The 24,555-nt window shown below is 39.9% G+C and overlaps 1 protein-coding gene across 17 annotated transcripts in view; it reads left to right on the top strand.

Annotated features, from left to right (window-relative positions):
- The window catches only part of Mff (mitochondrial fission factor), a 32,266-nt gene extending 14,108 nt beyond the window's left edge, over positions 1 to 18,158 (top strand). For 5 of the 17 annotated variants that reach the window (XM_045147063.1, XM_045147067.1, XM_045147066.1 and 2 more), the window contains 7 exons: positions 808 to 896; positions 2,582 to 2,659; positions 7,334 to 7,495; positions 11,045 to 11,077; positions 12,501 to 12,560; positions 16,076 to 16,160; positions 17,321 to 18,158. In XM_045147063.1, the coding sequence (XP_045002998.1) occupies positions 808 to 896; positions 2,582 to 2,659; positions 7,334 to 7,495; positions 11,045 to 11,077; positions 12,501 to 12,560; positions 16,076 to 16,160; positions 17,321 to 17,452 (639 nt within the window). In that variant the 3' untranslated portion in view covers positions 17,453 to 18,158. The remainder of the gene's footprint in view (positions 1 to 807; positions 897 to 2,581; positions 2,660 to 7,333; positions 7,496 to 11,044; positions 11,078 to 12,500; positions 12,561 to 16,075; positions 16,161 to 17,320) is intronic. The other 12 variants (XM_045147064.1, XM_045147071.1, XM_045147070.1 and 9 more) reach the window with 12 other exon arrangements.
- The last annotated feature ends 6,397 nt before the right edge of the window (positions 18,159 to 24,555 follow it).

Genomic DNA, 24,555 nt, shown 5'->3' with positions numbered 1-24,555 from the left:
GGACGCACGCACGCACGCACGCACGCACGCACGCACGCACGCACGCATAATATATATGTATAATAGGCAGGAACGTGAGTACCAACTGGATTCTTAAAAGCCAGCCCAGGACTGCTTACATTTCATCATGGAAGGGGTAAATTTTTCTTGTGTTTGGTTTTGCCTTATTGACTCTGGTTTGCAGACAGAGCCCTTCACGTCTGTAGCACTAGGTCATAGTTTGCCTGTGTCATGCTCATGTGCTGTGTAGATAGGCTGAAATGCATGTGCCCATGCTAAACAGAGGCAGACTGTGTCATTTATTTTTCTCTGAACAAAGCAATATCATACCTACTTACCAGGTACATTCTCTTCTCTTAGATGTTGTAAGTAATTTGGAAACAAAGTATGGGGAAGGATGACTGTAGTAAACCGTTTTACCTAAGGTACTTGGGCATGCCATGATTTGGTATCTGTGGGGTCCTAGAACCCATTCCATGTAGAGGACCCTTGTAGCAACCAAGTTTGATGCTTGCTTATAAAAAAAAAATGAGAGTAGCTTTTACTCAAAGGTAAAGAGGGCATTTCTAAGTTGATTTACATTGTAATCATGTAAAGGTTAGCAGGCATTCTAAGCTTCTTGGCCTTACAATCAGAATGAGTTTTAAAGACAAGTCTCTTATGTCCCTATCACAGTGCCTTGCTTCGTGTTTGCTATTCCTGCCTCCTCCTCCTTTGTGTCTTGGGCTGAGTTCATTTTGATGCTAAGTAGCTACCAGGCTACTGAGAATATTTTCTATTCCCTTCCCTTTCTTTGTGCCTTGACAGATCCGCGCAGTTGGCAGGCTCAAAAGAGAGCGCTCTATGAGTGAGAATGCTGTTCGCCAAAATGGGCAGCTGGTCAGAAATGATTCTGTGTGAGTAGATCCACGAAGCATTGTGTCTGCTTTATGCATATTCTCAAAGTATTACCTGTGTACATCCTTTTCTAAATCTCACAGTGCTAAAAATGTTTTCCACTGACATTGGTTGTATGGCACTTGCTATAGTCATAAAATCTGACCTTGTTTTAGTTTTAAGAATGTGTCCGCAATACTTCCCTCTTCTACATGTCTGACACTCTTCCTACATAAATGAGTATTCTCACCGATTTTTCTGGTCAGTTTCCATGAACTCATCAGGAACCTGTGTGACATCAAGTATCGTGTTAGCTTCTCTCGGAGCTTGGAAAGCATCAGGAAATAGCACAACTCTTCTGAGAGCTTGCAGTCTGAAAAGAAAATATATTGCAAAGAAAATATATCATTTTGTCCTTACAGCATGCTGAGTTCTAGTTTAGACTTGGATAATGAGGACAGGTGTGTAGAATGGACTTTAATGGGGACAGGGGCTTTAGAAGGATAGAAAGAAGACTAATGTATTTTTGTCCTTACCTTAAAAGAAGTGTTTTGTATTTCCAATTAATCAGAGAAATTGCAGCTTCAGGGTAAATATTTGCTTGCTTTGTTGAAATTCCATCGTTGTGTGTTAAGTGCAAGAAAGAAGTGTAACCGCCTTGATTGCTTCAAGAATCTTCAGATGTCTCCCAAGGATGTTGCTGTTATTATGAACATTTACATAGCAAGAAACTAAATTACAATAAATATTATATCTCCTTCAGAAAAGACTTGTCTAAAAGGATCAAATTAATAAGGTCATTTCTTTTCATGATTCAATGTGTTTTCTTGAAGGTATCTAGTTGGTACATATGATGTCAACAGATTGATGAAATTTGATTTTCTAGAATCTTCCCAAATATGTAGCTAGTAAAATGGCTACATAATTTATGCCTAAGTTAAATATACCTACCAGTTTTAGGTATTTTCTACTTGCAGTATGCGTTTTTTATAGGAAGCAAACATTTCTAATCAGCTCTTCTGCTACATGAAGATGTGACTCACCATATAGGCTGTTTACTTTGACATTTCATATTAATAACATAATAATGGCATCACCTTTGCACAAAGTATAGAAGAAGTTGAAGTAAAAGCTCTTTGCAAATTCTTCACAATATAAAACATTAGTAGCTAACAAATTATTCGATTTTCTTTAATTTGGCTTCATGAGCTTTTCCAGATGTTTAATAAAACTGAAAATCTTTGTTAATAATGAAAGTTTGCCTTTCTACATTAATTTTACAATTTATTGAATTCATTTTTAAGGGTTTCCTATGTTTTATTAACCTTAGAAATTTGGTGTAATAAGCATAAAATGGATATTATTAAGGTGGTAAGGAAGAAACTATTAATGAGCCTATAGTTTATATCTGTTATAGTTGTTATTAAACTCTTGCTATTTTTTCCTTTTGTATGATTCTGGATTAATTATGCATCATTTTGCAAGGCCCTTTGCCTGCCTCCACTTCATTGTATACTGTATCTCGTAATAAGAGAAGTGGAAAGGGGTGAGAGTTCAAGCTTTTGTTTCTTAATTTCTTTGAAGAGGCATTAAGGTTGGTTATTGTCACCTGTTGACATAAAAATGAATTCTAATAGTAGAATTATCTAGTTTTTTCTTTGTTACAAAAGCTGAATATTTAAAAGAAGCATAATTATTATTTAAGGTGGCACAGATCAGATTCTGCCCCAAGAAATAAAATTTCAAGGTTCCAGGCATCGATTTCTACACCGGAGTATTACACGTAAGATTTTATCTGCTCTACTTTTTCCAGTAGGAGTTGCTTTAATTTTGCAGGCAATGTTAATACTAATCTAGCTGACTACATAATTGGCATGTACTACCTGATTGTCTTTCTAATTGGCTTTAGCACTTCCCTTTCAGGACTTCTCAAACTGCTATCATATACTTCATTAGGAATAAAAAACTCAGCAAAGAAGGTGTTCTGTGGTTTGGGGTATTGGTGAAAGGAAAATGAAGTCATGTACACATGTAAGGACCAAGTGTCCTTTTCCATTTTCTTTTATTTTGTACTGGTTGGCCTGTTAGTTTTCTATGGACTCCACTTAATTTGTTTTAGTAATCCCCATTGGTTTTTTTGTTTTGTTTTGTTTGATTTTTTGCTTATTTGAGGTAGGTCTTACTCTATCCCAGGCTATCCTGGAATTCGCTATGTAGTCTCAGGCTGGCTTTGAACTCAGCGATCCTACTACCTTGGCCTCCTGAGTGCTGGGGTTAAAGACATGTGCCACCACTCCAGGCCTAGGTTTTTTGTTTTGTTTTGGTTTGGTTTGGTTTGTTGTTGTTGTTGTTTTGTTTGTTTGTTTTGTTTTTCAAGGTAGGTTTTCACTCTAGCCCAGGCTGACCTAGAATTCACTACATAGTCTCAGGGTGGCCTTGAAGTCACAGTGATCCTCCTGCCTCTGCCTCCTGAGTGCTGGGATTAAAGGCATGGGCCACCACACCTGGCCAGGCCTGTCATTCTTAACAGAAGAAATCACACTAGTAACCAGTGGACCTGTCTCTCATTCTGGTTCTGTTATTGGGCTTCTATGAGCTACTATGTTGCCTCAATTAGTAGTAGCAAATTAGAGTTTTTATTCCTATAAAAATCCATAAAGAGAGCCATTTGACTTTGAACTTACCTTTTAAAGAATTATGCCATGTAAATTCTAACTTAAGCTGTAGTTCTGCATTATCTAGTAAAATTTTGTGTAAGCACAAGGTAGAGCTGTTACTAATGAACTAACATGTTAAGCATGAGTTTTTCAAACTTTTTAATCTTTTATTTAACAGTGTAAATTGGAGATTTTGCTGTTTTTTAACATTACTAGGACTAATTTGTCATCAAAGTATATTTTATTATTAATTGTAATGTGATACTTGTTTAAGTAATCTTAGTGCCTTTACATTATTTATTTTTTACTCACTGTAATTTTCTAAAATTAAAAATAAGCAACAAGGGCTAGAGAGATGGCTTAGTGGTTAAGTGCTTGCCTGTGAAGCCTAAGAACCCTGGTTCGAGGCTCGATTCCCCAGGACCCTCGTTAGCCAGATGCACAAGGGCTCACATGTTGAGTTTGTAAGCAGTGGCTGGAGGCTCTGGCACGTCCATATCCCCCCACCCCCCACCTCTGCGTGCCTCTTTCTCTCTCTGTCTGCTGCTCTCAAATAAATAAATAAACAAAAAACTTAAAAAAAAATAAGCAACAGAAGAAATCATTAAATCTCAGTTGGGTAGTAAGTTTACAAAGATGAAATCCAACTCTAAAATCACCATATTCCTCCACAGTTCATACCAACCAATAAGGACATTCTGACTGTCAGATGGTAAAGCTTATTTTTCCTTGTTATTTTTTTCTATCATTTGTTGGTAGAAAGACTTATAGGACTATTCAGAGCTTTAAAAAATTACCTAATTATAATTTGAATCATACATAATAATTCCTAATTTCTAATTAAGATAATTTTGCTTTTCTTACAGTATAATTATTCAATTAAAAAATAGGGCTGGAGGGCTGGGGAAATGGCTTAGTGATTAAGTCATTTGCCTGTGAAGCCTAAGGACTGGTTCAATTCCCCAGTACCCACATAAGCCAGACGCACAAGGGACACATACGTCTGGAGTTCATTTGCACTGGCTAGAGGCCCTGGAGTGCCCATTCTCTCTTTCTCTCTACTTGTCTCCTCCTCCTCTTTTTCTTTTCTCTCTCTCAAATAAATAAATAAAATATTTTTTAAAAAAATAGGGCTGGAGATATGGCTTAGTAGTCAAGGCACTTGCCTACAAAGCCTAAGGACCCATGTTTGACTCTCCAGATCCCATGTAAGCCAGAATCATGAGGTTGCACAAGCACAAGGTCACACATGCACGTTAGTTGCCGCAAGTATCTGGAGTTCAATTGCAGAGGCTGAGACCCTGTCATGTCAGTTCTCTCCCTGGCTCTCATTAAAAATAAATAAATAACCTTTCCTACCAGCTAGGGAGACAGCTCATTCAGTAAAGTGCTTACCATGTAAGTATGAGGACCTGAGTCCAGATCTCCAGAACCTATGTAAATACCAGGCAGGTGTGTTTGCACACTTCTAATTCTAGCAGCTTGAGGGGTGGAAACAAGTAGGTGCCTAGAGCAAGCTGGCTAACTAGATTAGCTGAATGGGTGACCTGGGGTTCAAGTGAGAGAACTTCCCTCAGTAAATAAGATGGAGAGTGACAAAGGAAGATACCTACCCTAGCCTCTGGTGTCCACAAGTCTTTCATCTTTAACCACACATAATTTTTTATTGTTAAAATATGATTTATTTTTTTTTATTGCCATACTCCAAAGTCATGTGATCATGATCAGAATATACCTACATATGGTTTAAATAATTCTCTTCTAATTCATGACTGGAAAATATAGTTTTCATATTTATTGTACCTATCTTCAGATCATCAAGACACTGAAAGTTAGAATTATAGAGATTGTGTTTCTTGATTTTTCTGGGACTCTGAGAATATTAGATGATAGTAACTGCCCTTTCAGGGATTATCACATGTTCTTTGGTTTTCAGACATGTCAAATTAGGAAAGATTACACAAGCAAGATGAAAGTGTGTCTGTGTATGTGTGTGTGGACACGTGTGCACGCACACATGCAGAGGACGGCCATGGATGTCAATTTTTGCTTTGTGTGGGGGGCAGGCTGTCCTTGTTCACGGCTGTTCACTGGCTGGCTGGCCTGCAGGCTTTGGGAGATTCTTCCGTCCACTCTTACCTCATTGTAGACATGCTGGGATTACACCACCAGCCGCTGTGTCTGGCTTGGTTCTGGGGATCCATACTCAGTCACTCACAGTTGCATAACAAATGTTTTATCCACTGGACTATCTCCCCGCCCCAAAATTTGAAGATTCTTCATGTTTCAATAATTCTCCAACTGCTCTGCCTACCCCCACTTTTTCATTCCTTTTGTACATAATCAGGATTAAGTTTAGCCTTGTGTATGTTGCCCATTGAGAATGCTAAACCTTCATCCTAGGGTCATGATTCTCTTATTACAACAAAACTAATGCCAAATCCCTATGTCACTTAAATGTCTTACCTAACAGACGTCTCTGGAAATGGTGACACAGGTATGAAGAGCTTAGTTCAGGGGCCTGGGTAGAAGGCTCCGTGTTGATCAAGGGCTTGCCATGCGGAGCTGAGTGCCTGAGTTTGAGCCCTAGAGCCCGCCTGAGAGCCGGGCACCAGCGGGACCTGCAGTTCCAGTGTGCCCGCCATGGGAGCCCAGGCAAGGACAGGAGAGCCTTCCAGGGGCGCAGAGGCCAGCCTGGCAATCACAGCAGTGACCAACGATGGCAGATCCTCCCTCAAGAAAAGTAGAAGGTGGAAAACAACACCTAATGTTGTCATCGGATCTTCACACGTGAGCTGTGGTACACACGTCCTCTGACCTCCACACGTGAGCTGTGGCACACACGTCCTCTGACCACACGTGAGCTGTGGCACACACGTCCTCTGACCTCCACACGTGAGCTGTGGCACACACGTCCTCTGACCTCCACACGTGAGCTGTGGCACACGTCCTCTGACCTCCACACGTGAGCTGTGGCACACACCTCCTCTGACCACACGTGAGCTGTGGCACACATGGCTAGGACTCTCACATGAGCATGCACATACTAAGGAAAACAGTTTAGGTTAGAACTCTGCAGGCTGCGTCAGTAAAAGTGGTCGGCTGTCGGGGAGCACAGGTGTTCAACCAAAACACACGTGACTCAACTCACATGTACAGGAGTAATGAAGACTACTGTAACTGAGAAGCGTAGATACGGTTCACGGCACAAATGAGTGAAGTGTCCCTGCCATCTCGCTGCATTCTGCACAAGGCCTAATTATCAAACAGTACTTTTTCCTTACAGTTTTCTGAGACTGCTTCATATGTAAATTTTCATTTCCTTGTTATAAACTGAGATTGCCTAGCCTTTGTGAAGTATTTGAAACATTTCCTGAAATCACATTAGCTGGGTACTGTGTACTTGAATTCTGTGTCCGATTCTTGTAACCATCTGTAGCTCCAACGCAGTGCTGTCTCTCGGAGGTTCCACCTGGAATTCGCACTGTGTGAAGGAGAAGTGCTGCTTGGCCCTGCTGAGGGCCGAATGCACCCTGGCGTAGTTCTTTCCCCACTCAGGTTCTCTCATGTCCAGTGTGTTCCATCTATGGCGTTTACAGTTACAAAGTGATAAGTGGTCCATGGTAGCTGAGGTTTTTTAAACAATTCAAAATGCTTATTAACATCTTTTGTCTGACTTTTTCTTAAGATGGAGCGAAGGGTGGGAAAAGGAAACAAGAAAACAGATTAAAAACTGCTCTGCTGAAGGTTTATAAGTCTGACTTGAGTGTTTTTCTCTTCCTGTGCTGTGCTTATGTAAGCAGCGTGACACCATCGCCACCGCAGGCTCGGGCCTGTCCTCCCCGTGTGTCACCTGAAGACGGAGCTAATCTTTCTTCTGCTCGTGGCATTTTGTCGCTTATCCAGTCTTCCACTCGTAGGGCTTACCAGCAGATCTTGGATGTGCTGGATGAAAATCGCAGGTGATTGGCCATCAGTGGCTTGTGCCAGCTTTGTTGCATATTTGTTGGCTCCTTACTCCGTGGACTATTGTGTTTGCACCTTCTCGCCTCTTCTAAGATGCAATGGTTTGAAACGGCTTGCTTTGCTTTTTCTTTTTTCAATTTAAAATTATTGTCCAAAATTCACATTTCACAAGAATCTATTTCCTTCAGTTGTGGAGAGTATTTAGTTCCTGTATACAAGAAATGCAAGGCCTTTTTCAAAGGCTTTGCAGACTTGTTCCAAGTACCTGACTCCCCTAGGTGTAGGTAAGAGGTTCTGTTGGACTGAGGGCAGCATCCTCAACTAAGCATAGCAGCCTTCTTCAGTGAGACCTGATTTCTTCTTTGAAACTATGGATAGGACTGAGGTAATAAAGCAGGGATGAGGAGATGTCACTTCTCTCCAGTACATTTTCCCCTCACAGCTATGTATCTCTGACCTACCCTAAAAATCCAGAGTGTTCTCATTTTTAAAAAAAAAAAATACTGGATTTTTCAGTAGCAGAAGCTAATCTCACTTTTGAACATCTCCAGCTGGAATCATTAGTAGTGCACTTCAAATTGTTCATGTAAATAACATTTTATAATCAGTTCTAATACTTTTTTATCCTTGCTGTATTACTGTATCATCTTTAAAAGGTAGAATTCCAAGAACTGTTTAGGTATAATATGGGAAAGGTAAAGTCACTTTCATTTCAGCTCAACATTTATCTAGTGATAATTTTCATTATCATTTTATTAGACTTAATTTTTACATTTTTAAGAAATCCCAGTAAAATTGTGCCAACCTTTCTAGTAAACCTTATTTCTTAAAAATGGATCTATCTCCTGGCTTTCTTTAGCAAATTTTTATGCCCCATGCTCTTCATTCATACGTAGGCCCACTCTGTCCCCATGCTCTCTAGGACTGTTTCTCTGTGCTGCTTACCATGGTTAATCCAGGGCCTTCTTAAATCTCCCCAGGATAAATGTAATGGTATGCACTTGGGCCCAAGGACTCCATGCTACACTGTAAAGAGTATGGAGGGAGAATTATATACTGTCCATGTATATGTTTGTGCATGTATAGATATTTTTTGGTGGCTTGTTCGTTTGTGTTCCTCCACGGGTATGTAACCCCTTTTATGCTCCTTTAAAGTTCATACACTGTCTTGAAATATTTGGAAGCCATAAGAAGCAAGCAAGGTTCAGAAAAGAGCATGGATTCAGGGAATCGGCCAGATTCATTCTCAGTCCCTCCACTGAACATCTCCATTCTGGCCTTGAGCAAATTGCTTATGTTCTCTGGGCCACCTTTTTTCCTCACCTGTTGTTATAAAGGTTAAGGTTGGGGGGGGGGGGTAATACATAGTTGACTGGATTCTCTTCCTCCCATCTATTTACAATACAAAGCTAATGGTTTCAATTTTTTTTAAGAAAGTACTTGCCATTACTAATATTTGTAAAGGCCTATTTTTAACCTCCTTTTAGCAAATTTCTCCACCAGATATCTTTTTTGATTTTTATATTGCAGTAGGTCCTTAGAAGAGATTAGATTATGAATGTCATATCAAATGAAAACATCCAAAGGGGAAAAATATATAAATTAAATAACAGCCTGTGGGGAAAGTTGCAGTGCATTGTTAATGTCCCACCTTCCATTAGCACATCTGTAGTTCAAGCCCACTGATGTGGAGCTTGTGAAAACATGTATTCTTTCTCCTCCGTTGTGGAGGGAAAGGCCTAAAGTTCAATCAGAAATCTTATTAATACAAACCTTGCATTCATTTATTATGAAAAACTACTTGGAACTCTTAAGTGAATTTTATATATTTTTTTACATTGTAATGAATTGTTAACTTTAAAATTCCTTTTCTGGAAAGGAATTATCATTATTCACGTAATTGAGAAAAAGAGTTGAGTGTGTTGGCTCACACAATCCTATTACTGGCAAGGCTGAGGCAGGAGGATTGTGGTGAATTTAGACAGACTGGACTTTAGAGTGAAACGCTGTCTAAAAGAAAGTAAAGAAGGAAGGGGAGAGACAGAGAAGTCAGTGAGGCGTTCTGTGGCTGCTTTTTTCTGACTATCTTCTATCAGTTGTTACCTTGGAGCCTCATTGGCCTTACTGAGACTTTCACTGCTGAAAAGAAACAGTATGTAGATGGCTTACTTTGATATTTAACAAGGCTTGATAAAACCTTAAGTGCCAATTCAGTTTTTATTCCTACTACTAGAGATGTTTGGCTTATTTTTTAAAATATAAGAAGTAGGAATGTGAACTTTGGATAATGTTCCTCTTGCATGATCATAAAATAATACTGCTTATAAATTTCTAAGTGCTTTGATGTTCCTTGAGCTGTCTAGCATGTTTTCTCTTTTTTTTACTCTTGGCTGGTATGCTAATGCAATATCTTTGGTCTTAGGCTGCCACATTGAATAAAATTTTAACTGGAACCATTTTCTCAGAAAGAAAAAGAAAACAGAATTTTGCTTGCTTTTACTATCATGGAATGATTCAGATTCATACTTGCTCAGCATTACAACTAGTTGTAGGCTATACTTTAAGTGACACTGTCCAAAGAAGCTTATGTGCTGTGTTTATTTTTTCAACATGAGAACCAGGTCAAATCTGGGCATGCAGTAGCAGAGCTCCTTCCCACAAGACAGTGCTGTCATTTGGAAAGGGGTCTGTTGAGAGCCCGAAGACCCCACCCCGGCAGCTAGCCCAGCCCTAGGTGCGCTCTGACCGTGGAGCCGTATTTGGAGAGCACGGCAGGCTCCCGTCCAGGGCTGGCCAGCAGTGGCCCAACTCTGTATTGGGTAGTGCTGGACATGTCATTGGAAACTAAGTTGTGTGTAAGAACATTGTTTAAACTTGTGTAAGTGACTTAAACCAAAACTTTTTTTTAGGAGGGGCTTGTTTTTTACAGTTTTTCTTAGTAGCTTTCAATTAGTAAAATAAGAGACCAGTGTGTGAAAAATTTATATTTTTGGCAGGTGTTCTTTAAATATATAACATGAAACATTTAGCAATGCAGGTGTACTTGAGGCAGTATTTTTTTTGTTTGTTTGTTTGTTTGTTTTGAGGTAGGGTCTCACTCTGGCCCAGGCTGACCTGGAATTCACTACATAGTCTCAGGGTGGCCTTGAACTCATGGTGATCCTCCTCTCTGCCTCCCGAGTGCTGGGATTAAAGGCGTGCGCCACCATGCACAGCTTTGTAATTTTTATTTTTTAAAGTTGTATAATTCTCAATTCCCAAATCAATCTATTTTATTTGCTGTAGCATTTTATACTTTTATGGGAAAAGAAACATAGTCTGTTAATTTAGGCCATTTATTTACTCCAAAACATCAGTCACAAGTAAATGCTGAAATTTGGTAGCCTTGGATTTTCTTCCCTTTTTCCACTCCAATTACAATGCACATTATTAAAGATTTAATGTATTAAATCATACTCATGGTAGAAAGTGGTACTTGAATGAAGTTTCCAACTTTGCCGAATACCTGTCTAATTTACTTTTATATTATATGTATCAATTGCCAGTGTGAGAAGACAAAATGACATACGTTGTGAAAGGTAACCATATTATTTTCTGGCTCTGCATTCTAAAAGGGAAATCTCTGTGGTGGAATATGTTGAATATGGCAGGTTATTTTGGCCATATTTACATGTGTTGAAAAATTGCAGGAAGCACAAAGGAAACTGCCTTTAGGCAGTTGTTCTCATGTTTTGTGATTTAAGACTATAGTTGATGAAGTTTTCCTAATTTCATGGGCCAGATATACTAGGCTAGATGAGTTTATTACTATGTCAATATACGTAATTGATCAGTGTTCTTTGCAAGCATTGTCAGTTTCCTGTTCCTCCTCTCCCTCTATCTGCTACTGCCCTCACAAATCTCTGAATCCCTTATCTTCTAGGCTAAGAAGTAAGTCATAGTAACTTTAGGACATATAGAAGCTAAACATTAAATTTTTCTTTCACAAATTGAGTTGTCAGAAAATAGAGATTTATTTTCTACATATATGCCAGCTTCAGTGAAAAAATAGAGCATTTGTTATTGAACATCTACTATAATTACTGCATTTATACTTATATTCAGGCAAAACCCTCTTGGTAACTTAGGGACTGAGATAGTCAAAATATAATTTGATACTTCTTTAAATCCCCCACTGGTCAGAGAGTATTGCTGATTATTTGGGAGACATTGCCTAGTGGTCAGGTAGAGCTTTTGCTTTCTGATATTAGCAAGTTTTACTGGAAAGGGCAATTAATTTATGTAGGGAAACAGTAGTCCTTTAGCACCAGAGTATGTACTGAGACTGAGTAGAAAGTGCCACAGAGTTTTCCAGTACACCTCGGTCCTCATTCCAGCAGCTCTGGGTGTCACTGCTGGTTGTCTGAAGGTCCAGCTCACTCAGACAGCACGTGGACCTGTGGTAGTATCCCAGATCTTCCCAGCTTCTCCTCCTCTGCTGAGCTGAAGGTTTAAGTGAGACACACATAGCTACACTGACTTATAAGGCTTATCCAATTAACCAACTAATGAAGGTGGGGGGAGGAGTTGTGGCCTAGGGAATTTCTTTAAATCCACTGTTTCTGAGGTGGAGCTGCTGAGACTCATTAGAGCCACAGTCATGCAGCTGCAGCGCTACTAACAGCTCTTGATATGCTTTTGAACTTGCTAGATTTGGGGTTGCGGTTTCCAGATGGAAAAGGGAATTATACTTTTGAAAAAGAGCACCACAGAGAATTCTGTGTTGGAGCTTTTTTGTCACGTTATTTCTTTTGATTTTTTTATCAATTACAAAATGTGCAAATCATAAAATGGGGCAGACATGTGAGATAAGAACTTTGAAAATAGCTGAAATATGAATTAAAGTATACAAGTATACAATATAATTCTATTTGACATTTATCTGTCTTGTTTTTGCTTTTATTTTCTTACTTCTCTGTTTCCTGATTCTGTCTTGTGCCTTCTACAAAAACCTGGCTCTAGACCTGTGTTGCGTGGTGGGTCTGCCGCCGCCACTTCTAATTCTCATCATGACAACGTCAGGTAACTTTTGGGACTTTGTAACTACTAGGGGATTTGCAAAGTTAATGGAGTTTCTGTTTTGTTAAGATACAGTTCGTGTAGAAGCCATGACTGTTACAGCTTTCAGCACCTCATCTTTCTCGTACAAGTGATTCTGCTTTTCAGCTAAGAACAGGGAGAGTAATTGAACATCACATTTGACTAGCAGAGTATAAGGAAAATGATCAGTATTTATGGCATGCTGTGATGTGAATATCTAAGACACTTTATTGTAGTAGAGTTTTAATAACTTATAGGAGATACATGAAAACACAGGAAAAATGATTTCATAGGATCTTACACTCTGTACAATGTAACTGCTTTGACTGATGCCAGATCTCCTGAGCATTTTCTCTGTAGTTTTAGTTACCTGCACTGTCATGTCCAGGGTCTGTAAAGCACCAACTTAAATTAGGTATGGTCAGCACTGACCACCTAGCAGCTCAGGAAATTGAACATGTAAAATCCTTTAAATATTTTTATCATTGTTTGCTTTAGTCTTCTTAATTTTGCCCTGTTCTCGCTATGAGACTTAGTTAGCCTGTCATGTACAGGGTCGGTTAGAATGGCTTGTACAAGTGGACAGGTTCTCAAGCGCCAAAATCCTCATTTAATCTTCCTGCTTTCTGGAAAAGCAAAATGAAATCTGTCTGTTATGTGTGAAGCATATTACTCTACTATTCTAGCCACCTGGGCTTATTTTAAGCAGAACTGTATTAACTGTAGCACAGTGCTAAGCAAGAGAAGCTTCCCTGCCGATCCCTGACCACTCACTCACTGTTTTTACCATCTTAATTCAGTCTGTTCCAGTTTGTCCCTGTGTTTATATTTTATTTCGTTGCTTCTCTGTTTGTCTTCTGAGGCAGGGTCTCACTCTGTCTAGCCCAGGCTGGCCTGGGATTTATAGCAGTTCTTTACTTAAACCTCCCAAATACAGGGAGTGGCGGGGGGAGGTGAGCTACCACCTCTGGTTTTTTCCCATGTATTTTTCTTTAAGTTTATAATCACTTTTTATGAAAATATTACAACAACTGACATAAATTAGCAAATTTCTGAGGAGGTCTTAGTTCTAATAGATAACAAAATTTTAGTTGAAATAATTTTGTAAGTTTTTGTTTTAAATTGTTAAGTCTTTTGTACATCTTTATATTGCTTTGCAAATAATTTCTTTAAATTTCTAAAAACCTTCATTCAAAATTAAATTATCATTTGTGTGTTGGTTTGGGCTAGTTTCCTTTATCTTTGAGGCAGTTGCTGTTACTGTTTGATTCTCCTCTCAAATACTCTTTTCATATGTGACCTCTTTGGCTCCTTTTCTCTCTCTTTTTTTTTTTTTTTTTTTTTCTATTAGTCATTTAATAATTCTGGGAGTTTTGTTTGCTTGGTTGGTTGGTTGACTTGTTTTTGTTTTCCACTGTGGTACTAGAGATGGAGCCCAAGGACTTGTGCATGAGTAGCAAGTGCCCTGCCACTGAGCTGCACCTACCTAGTAATTCAGCCTGGGAACCTGTAGCTCCAGCATCTACTCACTCAGCTTGTTTTGTTTGTTCAGTTATCCTCAGTATTTCAAGATACTTTGTTTCCAAGAAGTGGCAGTTAATATAAAAGTAAGCTAATTTAGCCATGAAAGAAATTGAAATGTAGTCACAGGGTTTTTTTTTAAGATTTTGTTTTTATTTAATTATTAGAGACACAGAAAGAGACATAGAGAAAGAGTGAGAATGGGCGCACCGGGACCTCTAGCCACTGCAAACGGACTCCAGACACATGCACCAACATGTGCATCTGGCTTATGTGGGATCTGGAGACTTGAACCTGGGTCCTTAGGCTTCGCAGGCATGCACCTTAACCACTAAGCCATTTCTCCAGCCCTAGTCACAGGTTTTTGAGTAAGTTTATAGTACCAGGCATGAGATTGCTTTTGTAGAGTCGGCTTCAAATCCAATCAGAAAGTAGTTGGTTATCCCTATAATGGTCATCCCACTATTGTACCAGTGAGCACATCTTGCCTGGCAGGAAGTTGTGTAACACAGTGTCCATCGTTAGATAAAACTGTTAATGACTTCTCCCCCTGCAGCCTGCCTAGGTTTCCTTAGTACTTTTTCATATAGCTTTTTAAGTGGTTCTCAAAATTTTTATTTATTTATTTGAGAAAGTATGAGTGTGCCAGGGCTTCCTACCACTGCAAACGAACTGCAGATGCATGCACCATCTTGTGAATCTGACTTTATGTGGGTACTGGATAATAGAGCCCTGGTCATTAGGCTTTATAAGCAAGTGCCTTTACCACTGAGCCATCACTATGGTACTTTTTTTGAAGCAGTAGGATTTTCTGAATAGACTTTTAACATGTCTGGAAGAAACATCTAATTCTACATCATATCCCTATGTGTAAGGTCATGTAGTTTTTGTAATGGGTAGTTACTGGAAATATTAAAGTAGATATCCATATATCAACTCTTACTTACTTCTGTTTTATGTTTTGCTAACTCAGAAAGAGAACCCTATCATTTCAATAAATTACCATATGTAGAGTGTAAAATTGACACAAGTGAATTATATGGAATATAAATTATATCATAGCAAAAGTATTCATTAAAATAAATATCAAATTGTGGAAATTAAAGGGAATATAAGGCATTTATGTGCATTTGTTTTTCAGACATTTGTTGTCATTCATTTAAAAATCAGTGCTTTTAGACAAGCCTGATGTTGCATGCTTGAAATTCCAGTGCTTGGGAGGCACAAGGATCCAGAGTTCAGGGTCTTCTACTGCTACAGAGCAAGTCATGGCCACCCTGGGCTGCAGAGAGCTCTGGCTTAAAAGTTCTCCACCCCACCCGTACGCTTAACAGCGGTCACTTAAAGAGAACCACAGTTCACTGTTCTTTTCTCTGGATTGTCTTAATTTTTCCAGCATTATCATTTTATTCACACTGTCTTGATTATTGAGCTAATCTTGTGTCTGGATGAAGTGGCCAAGTACATTAAGGAGATTTTTCTAATCTGTGGGAGAGTGCAATATTAGACAACAGAAATCAGAAGTTAAAGTAGGAATGGAAAGAGAAACGGGAAATAAATTACCAGTCTTCTTTTTCTTAGTTTCTACACATTCCCTGATTGAGGTTCTGTCTATGAACCTCCGTGTGGACATAATTCTTGAGTAAAAATTGTATGTGGTCTGTCATAGAGTGGCTGCTCTCAAGCCTTTTCAGCCAGGTCTTTTTTTTTTTAACATTGCTCATCTCTCTGCTGGGAAAGTATCTATGTGTCTTCCCTCATATGTCTCTTTGCATTCTGAAGGACTCACTGCACTTTCCCAGTATTGTAGATAGTTGTGCTCTTTTCCTTTGTTAGTATTGATTCAAATGGCAAAGTATTAGTTCCTTGTATTGCTAAATACCAGTCTTCTGAATATGTCTTTGAGCATTGTACAACACATTGTATGGCTTGACATTTCCTCTTAGTTACTTGGTATTTTATGTCTTGTCTGCTAGGTATGGCATTTCCAATATAGAGGCAACGATTGAGGGGACATCAGATGACATGACTGTTGTAGATGCAGCTTCATTGCGACGACAGGTATTGAATGTACTAAATAAGGTATACTCCAAAGCTGTCTGTGTGGTATTTTAAAGCGGTGGTTGGCATAGTTTTAGTATTTTCCCTTCTGTAAATCCCATGAATTAAAATATTTCTATCAAACTATTTAATAAGCCATGATTGATTTTTCTCATTTAATTAAAAATCTGTTAAACCATCATCTACACATTTTTGTTCAACATAAAACATTGTTACCCAAATTGATCAATACCATTCTGACAAGGAACAAAGAATCTTGACATGTGAGCAAGCCAGTATAATCAGAAAATGCTTTTGACATACAAAACAGTCATTTGGGGGGCTTTTGTTGCTATGTTTGAGTTCTTTCTCTTGGAAATCTCTGCTTTTAGTTTGCACATTGTCCCTATGTATGTTATGACTCTAACCCAACCTAAGTCCAGTTTTAGAATTATGCTTGCACAGGGATATTTTAGCCTTTAGAGTCACATGGACATAAGGGAAATCATATTTGCTGCTCCTAGTATGTATGCCAAGCCTATGCACAGGGAAGTTGAGTGAAATAAATTGTTTGTACATAAAGGTCAGTGACGGAGCATGAATTTAAGCAACGTAGTTGTTCATTCCAAGGCTGTTTGCAAAAAGAGACCATAGCTGAGGCCTGCGGAATAGCCTCGCGCACCTACAAGGTCTGGGTGGCATATCACAGGGTCACTCTAAAAGTGTAATTGTTGGGCTGTCACAGTAACTAACAGAGGTGGACAGAGAAAGTAGTTATACCAAGTCAAAGGTGAGCAACAAGGCTGGTTGACAAGAAGCTCAGGAGGTATGGAAAAGGACGGGGGTCCCATGTTCATTGTACTGAAGTAGAACTGCCTGGCATGCTTCTTGTTTTCAGCCAGAGTAGCCTTAGGTGTGCAGCAGTGTCTCACCTCACAGTGCAACCAGATAGGGAATTACGTCCCTTCTACCTCAGAGATTACGAACAAGGCAAGGAAGATGCAAGTGTAGAATTGGCGCTGTTACAAGGAGTAATTGTTTCTCTTTACACTTGTGTTTATTTTGTTCCACATGGTACTTTCTATGTTTATAATAATTCTTTTGACAAGATGTTCTACTCCTTTTTAAGAATGTGATTTAGATATATTAAAGCCTTCATTGTATGTTTGTGTTTCACTTAGATCATCAAACTGAACAGACGCCTGCAACTTTTAGAAGAGGAGAACAAAGAACGAGCTAAAAGAGAAATGGTCATGTATTCAATTACTGTCGCATTCTGGCTGCTCAATAGCTGGCTGTGGTTCCGACGCTAGAGGTAACCTCAGCAGTCAGTTATATTGTCTCAACAGCTGGAAATATAAAGGATTTGCAAACTTCTTTGTTTCTGTCTTTGCATTGTATGCCGTTTTATAGTCCAGGCCCTGAAAATGTATTTCTTGCAGACAGTAAGGGGAAAGGACCTAGATTTGTGGAAACGAAGGAATAGTGTCACTCGGCTGTATCCACTTGAACCAGTTCTGCAGCGAAACCTTCATAACATTCTTTTTGCATGTTCTGTAAATAGGCTCTAGGGGCTTTTTTTTATAATTTATTTTCTTTTTTCCTTTCTTTTCTTTTTTTTTTTTTTTTGTTACCAGTCTGTACAACTAAATCTCTTAAAGGGAGAGGTAGCTCATAGAAAATGGATTTAGTAAAGTATCTAAAGAAAAATTGTTGAAACAGTTTGGTTAGTAGACATTTTTGTACCTACATGGCAGCATTAACACATTTGACATCAAGGTTTGGTGCCAGATTTAAGAACAGTCACGCCACCATACTTCATGATCATTTGTACAGGTTAAGATTGTAGAACTTCTAACAGTACAGCAGCTTAGCTATGTGCAATGTGTGTTCTTATTTTCATTTTAGTTTTCAGATGGTTTTCTATAAAATATGTTTTTACTGAGTCCATGTTTGAACATTTTAAGAAATTACAGAATAAGGTACAAATGTAGTGTATTTAATAAACTGTCAACCAAAGCAATGTCTTTTGAAAGATTTATTTCATCGATCATAGCACGCTATGAGCTGACCCCCATGCCCTATTACCTCATCTGAATCTCTCTCTGGAGCAAGAAATGCACTCCTGGCCTGGTGGGTCACAAGGCCTCTGTGCTTCCGTACAGGCCCACCCCAGGCCTGGGGTCTTGTTGGCTCTGCAGCTTTTGTTGAACTTTTATTTGACACACAGAGAGAACGGGCACACCAGGGCTTCTTGCCACTGCAAATGAACTCCAGATACATGTGCCACATTGTGCATCTGGCTTTACGTGCTTACTGGGGAATCAAACCTGAGTTTTTAGGCTTTGCAAGCAAATGCCTTAACCACTGAGCCACCTCTCCAGCCCTGGCACTTGAAATTTTAATTTTTCATATCTATGAAGATATTCAAGATTTTTAAAAAAACTAGTTATGTATCCTTTTCCCCATTGTAACATTAACTCGCTGGTATATTAAATCTCATGAGAATTAAACACACCAGTAAAGCCAGGTTCTGGATGCCTTTAGTATTCAAAACTGTTTTCCCATTTTTTTGGCTCAAAAATAGGTTGAATTCAGCTAAGTGCAGAATTCTTCATACATCCTCAGTTGTGTTTCTGCCAGCAGAGTAGGGAGAAGGGATTCAGAAAATTGTGTGCATTTAGGTCGATTGCCTGTTGGGTTTGCTTCTCCCTTCTCCTTCCAAAAAAATATTAGGGGAACATTATTCTTGTACTAAGGTTGTCATGAGCTTGATACCAATATGTAATTACTTTTTGCATATAAAAATCTTCTGACTTTTAGTAACATTTTTTTCTCCCTTCCCATGAAGCAGGCCCCATGTCCAATTAAAGAGCAGTTGGTTACCACCATAATAGACTTGCCATGATTGGATCAGTGGGCATCTCTTACCTGGCTGGCCAGTTGTGTAACTTGCAGGGTTCACTCTTCCTTAAGACTGTTGATGAATTTTTTCCCCCAGTATTACTTGATGTCTGAATGGGCAACTGCTAGATTACTCATATATATACATAATGTATGCACACACATTTCTTTTTTTGCCTGTGTATGGTGTATGTGCATGTGACTGTGCATGTTCACATGTGAATGAATATATTCATGCAGCGAGCAGAAGGTTGGTGTTGGGTGTCTGCCTTGGTCAATCCCCTTCCTTACTGAGGCAGAGCTCACCGGGCTGCTAGTCTAGCTAGCCAGCTTTCCTCAAGGCTTCTGTCTGTGCCTCCTAAGCTCTAGGATTGGAGGGGAGCCTCCACACGCCATCTGGCATACCCATGGGTGCAAGGGGTCCAGATTCTGGTCCTCAGGCGTGCACTGAAACTGCATATGCACTGAGCATCTCCGCAGTCCCCTAATTTATATCTTACAGGGTCATTTCTGTTAGTGACCCTCCCAGTTGGGACCACAAAAATGATAAAAGTACTAGAGAAAATTACAAACTCTTTTGATGAACATTTTCATAAAAGGCCAGAAGTAAAAGATATCCTGGAATACAAAAACTGTTTTGTTCCTGATGACATTGGCAGAGACGTGGCATTTTCTCCCTTAATAAGGTTTATGCAACAGACAGAAGATATAAATTCCTTCCTTGGCTAGGCATTATAAACAGGATTTATGACTGTAGCTGGGACCTCAGAATATTGCTCTTGTCAGTGACTGGTGCAAAAAGAGAGAACAAACAGCATCTCCTTCTTGATCTTGTCACATAAATGGAAGTAAAACTTGTAGATATTTGCACTGAAGGTGATGGTAGTGTCACTTTCTTGTTGCTGGGACAAAACGTGCAACCAGCCACAGTGGCTGGGAGGGAAGGGATTATTTTGGTTTACCGTTTTGAGGGGACATTTCCTTGTAGTGGGGAAGCCTGGCAGAGCAGGGGAGGAGTCTTGAGTGAGCTAGATCTCAGCAGCCAGTAGGGCTGGACTGAAAACCCTCAGGACCCACCCCCAGTAACACCTCCAGAAAGGTTGCATCTGCTAGGAACTAACTGGGGGGTTTATTCACCAACACTGGAGGCTTTGGGGGACATTTTACGTTCAAACCACAATGACGAATGTATGGAAGAAAGATTAGAGAGAGAGAGATAATAGAAGTACTTAGGTTGGTTTCAACAAGTTGAAAATGAAAAAGATTTCCCAGGTTGGAGAGATTACTCACTCACTGGACCAGAGTGTTTGCTGTGCTAGCTTGAAGACCTGAGTTCAATGCCCCAGCACCCGTGTGAAAAGCCAGGCATGGTCGTGTGTGCCTATAACTCCAAAGGTCAGGTAGAAGGAGGCAGAGACAGGGCTGCTGGGGCTCCCGGGTCAGCCAGTCTAACCTAAAAGGGGTGAACCCCAGGTTTAGTGCGAGACTCAGGGAAACGAGGTGGAAGAACGACCGAAGACTGGGGTCCTCCTCCAGATGCGTGGGCTGCACACGTCTGCGCAGAACATGCATGCAAGCTCATGATAAGAGTCCATGGTATGGAGGGACAAAGGATGTAGTCAGGCTCAACGTATACAGCTAAGAATAGCATACGTTTGTTATACCACCTTCGGAGCTCTCAAATTCTGCTTGCTCTTGGAGATGCTTGGTGAAGCATTTGAAAGTTGTTTATACTCAAAGGAATAATTTTATGAAAGTAACATTTTCAAGAGAGCTTTCTCTTATGAATTTCAGCTTCTTAGCCATTCATCATTAAGTTGATTTCTTTGCCTGGGCATCAAATTCAGAAATGTTTGCCATAAATGTTCTTTTTGTGTTTGAGTTTTTAGCTTAAATTTTACTTTGGTTGGTTTAGTTTTGGAGTTTTTAAAGTAGGGTCTCAGTAGGTAGCCCAGGACTCAAGATCTTCCTGCCTCCATCTCCTAAGAGCATGGGATCACAAGCGTGCATCACCACACCCAGTATTTCAAGCTTTCATGTAGCCCAGGCTGGCCTCATACTTGCTGTGTAGCTGAGGATAACCTTGACTTTCTGATCATCCTGGCTTTTACTTTTCAAGTGCTGTGATTACAAACGTGTGCCACCATATCTGAGTTTAGGAACTGCTGGGAATCAAACCCAAAGCTCCGTGCATGTTAGGCGAGCACTCTACCAACTGATCTACATTTTCCTAAGTGCAGTGTCTTATCTCAGCATGTAGACTTCTGTTGGTGCATACTAACCTAAGAACTGAGCAGTAACAGAACATGCTACAACCGATTCTCAGGACTCTGCTGATGGAGGAGGAAAGGGGTCGCGCATATCAAAGACTGAGGAATACCAACAACAGTTTTCCTGAAGGACAGCTTGAGATGAGGAGAGTCTTATGACAAATAGTCAAGATAAAAAGATTCTGAAATGAGGCTGCACTTGGGGGTAGGAATGAGAGTTAAGTATTGAGCTTTGCAAATGACTTTTTTTTTTCCTGTGGAGTGGGGGAAAGTACCTGATCATATGTATAAAGATAAGCATGTGCAAATTTAAGTACCATATCCAAGATTGAATATCCTCAGAAGATACTACAGGTGGCCCTTGAGCTGTAGGCTTTTCATTCGTGGAGGCAGCTTGGATAAGCATACGCCGATAGCACTGCTGCCAAGCATGGTCTCTTTTGCCTTCTGACATGGAGAGTCACATCTCTGTCTCTTTCTGACCCTTCAGAGAACCAGAGTCTTGTTTCTCATGTCTAATACGATGAGGAAGTTTACAGTGCTCACACTGTTTTCTCAAGAATAATCAGCTGGTAATCATTTTACCTCTGCTTCAAAGTTTAGGGCTGTTATCATTTGGACATTTATGCAGTAAGCATGAAGTCTTCACTCGGAGTGGGTGCTGATGATAGGATTCCTTCACTCATTCAGTGGAATGCTTATAATGTCCCTACCTGGTGCCAGACATTGTATGTACTAGGTACTGATTTGCCCAGGAACAAGTAAACACCCTATGTCCTCATGCCTATGGAGCTTAGGATCTTGTGCAAGACAGTGCTGCGTAAGACCGCACAAGTGAACATGCCAGCACCACGCTGCTAAAGCTGCAAAGGAGAGAACACGAGGAAACAGACTTGTCATGTGATGGTTAGGGACAGCCTCAGAAATGTAAGCAAATGTCACAACTGCTAATGGCCATAATGCTGTATTGAGGTGTGGAGAGCCCCTCGGGCCAAGCCCTAAAGATGGCGCCTGACGGAAAGTTCTATGCTTGGGACAAACAAGTCCATATTTGGAGGAGCTCGCCCTCACCCTGCTCATTGGCTTCTGATGCTTGCCTGGAGAGGTTGTTGACTAGAAAGGTTGCGTTGCCTGGGGTGACTGGGCGGAGTGAGAGCGCTTATAAGGAAGCCCAGCCCGAGGCTCTGGGGAGATGAAGCTTGAAGTTGCCTGAATAAACTGCTGTAAGAACTGGTGGTTGTGTCTTCCTTGCTGGTCGAGGCGGACACGACATTGAGGGACAAAGAGGAGTCAGCCAAAGATAAATAAATGGGGAGAGGGAGGTGAGGGCAAAGGGAGAGGCCCTACCAAGGACTCAAAGGGTAAAAGGCTGACAGATGAATGAATAAATGAATAGGAAAGACATGGTTCCTGCTCGTTTAAGGTCTATGATTCTGGATGTATAGAAACAGCTTTCAGTTATGGTAATAGTGTCCTGAACTCCAGCACACTAGCAAGCCGTCTACAAGGAGATACTGGGGCTAGGGAGATGGCTTAGCAGTCCAAGGTGCTTGCTTGCAAAGCCTGCCATTCTGGTTCAGTTCCCAAGGTTCAATTCCCCAGCACCCATGTAAAACCAGATACAAACTGATGTGTGCATCTGTGATCCCAAGGGCCCTACAGTGGGAAGCTGAGCCAGAAGTTTGCAGCACAGCCAGTCTGATGTTTGTTTACAGCCTGGCAAAGAAGGTGGTGAGTCTCCAACCTCCACACATCACACATACACCATGACACATGACCCCTCATAATACCCCCACACAAATAAAGATTTTGAAAAGGAAATATCTAAGCTAGACCTTAATATAAACAGGTACCTGGAATGCCCATTCTCTCTTCCCCTCCCTCTTTCTCCGTCAAATGAATAAATAAATAAAATATATATTAATTTTTTAAGAATATAGGGAAAATATTTTGAAACCATTTCTGGGGCAGTGGGTGAGGCTTACAAGTTCTTTAATTTTTTTATATTATTATTTATGAGAAAGGGAGAGAGAATGGGGCATACCAGGGCCTCTAGCCACTTGAACAAACTCCAAATGCATGCACCATCATGTGCATCTGGCATACATGGGTTCTGGGGAATCGAACCTGGGTCCATAGACTTTGCAGGCAAGTGCCTTAACCACTAAGTCATCTTTCCAGACCCACAAGTTCTTAATATCCTGAATTATTTGGATAGTTTTCAAAACCTTAAGTCCAGTGAAGTTGAAGTAAAAAATTTGAAATAATTTGAAGAAGTCATAACATTCAGAGAATTGTAAGTTTTTAGTTCTGTCTGTTTTATAACATTTTAACAGGATGAATACACTTTGTTATCTGTTTTAAAAGATCAACATGTTTGGAAAACTAACTTGGAAGACAGATTTTTTTTCTGGGTATTAAACTGCTTTTATGAAAAATGTAAACATAAGAAAATAGGGTATAATGAATTACCATATGCCAATCACATTAATATAACATGTTTTCTAGCACTTCAGTATTTTGGCTGAAGTATTTTTATTTTTTTAATTTTTGTTTTGTTTTGTTTTCCGAGGTAGAGTCTCACTCTAGCCCAGGCTGACCTGGATTCACTATGTGATCTCAGGTTGGCCTTGAACTCATGGCGATCCTCCTACCTCTGCCTCCCGAGTGCTGGGATTAAAGGTGTGCGCCACCACACCGGCATGACTGAAGTATTTTTAAAGCATGACTTTTCCCTAAAAATATAGATATATATTTCTCTAAAACCTAAGGGCTTCTCCCCCTATAACCATAAAACCAGTATCAGGCTTAACAACAACAACAAAATATTTTACAGAAAAATGAACAAACAGAAAGCTGCTCACCAGTTCTCCCCAGTACCCACCATTGATGATGACTTTTCTTTCTGCGTGAAGATGTCATGTGTGTACAACATGCTTTACATGTGAACAGTTGATTATTTATGTATATGGGTTGCTAGACCTCTTGTTACTACAAACAAATGAACACCAGATGCTTGCACCACTTTTTTGCATCCAGCTTTACATGGGTACTGGGGAATTGAACCCTGCCGGGCAGGCTTTGCAAGCAAGCACCTTTAACCACTGAGCCATATTTCTAGCCCCATTAATTTTTTTTTTCTAATCACCTCAAAGGTGATTTAAAAATCAACTTTCTGCACTAAAATGACTCATGCAGCTCGCCAGCTGATGTCCCATTATTAAACTTGTAAAAGTGTTCAT

Source organism: Jaculus jaculus, chromosome 4 (assembly GCF_020740685.1).
Source record: "Jaculus jaculus isolate mJacJac1 chromosome 4, mJacJac1.mat.Y.cur, whole genome shotgun sequence".
NCBI lineage: Eukaryota > Metazoa > Chordata > Mammalia > Rodentia > Dipodidae > Jaculus > Jaculus jaculus.
Note: the sequence above shows the minus strand (reverse complement) of the source record. Positions and strands in the feature narration are given on the sequence as shown.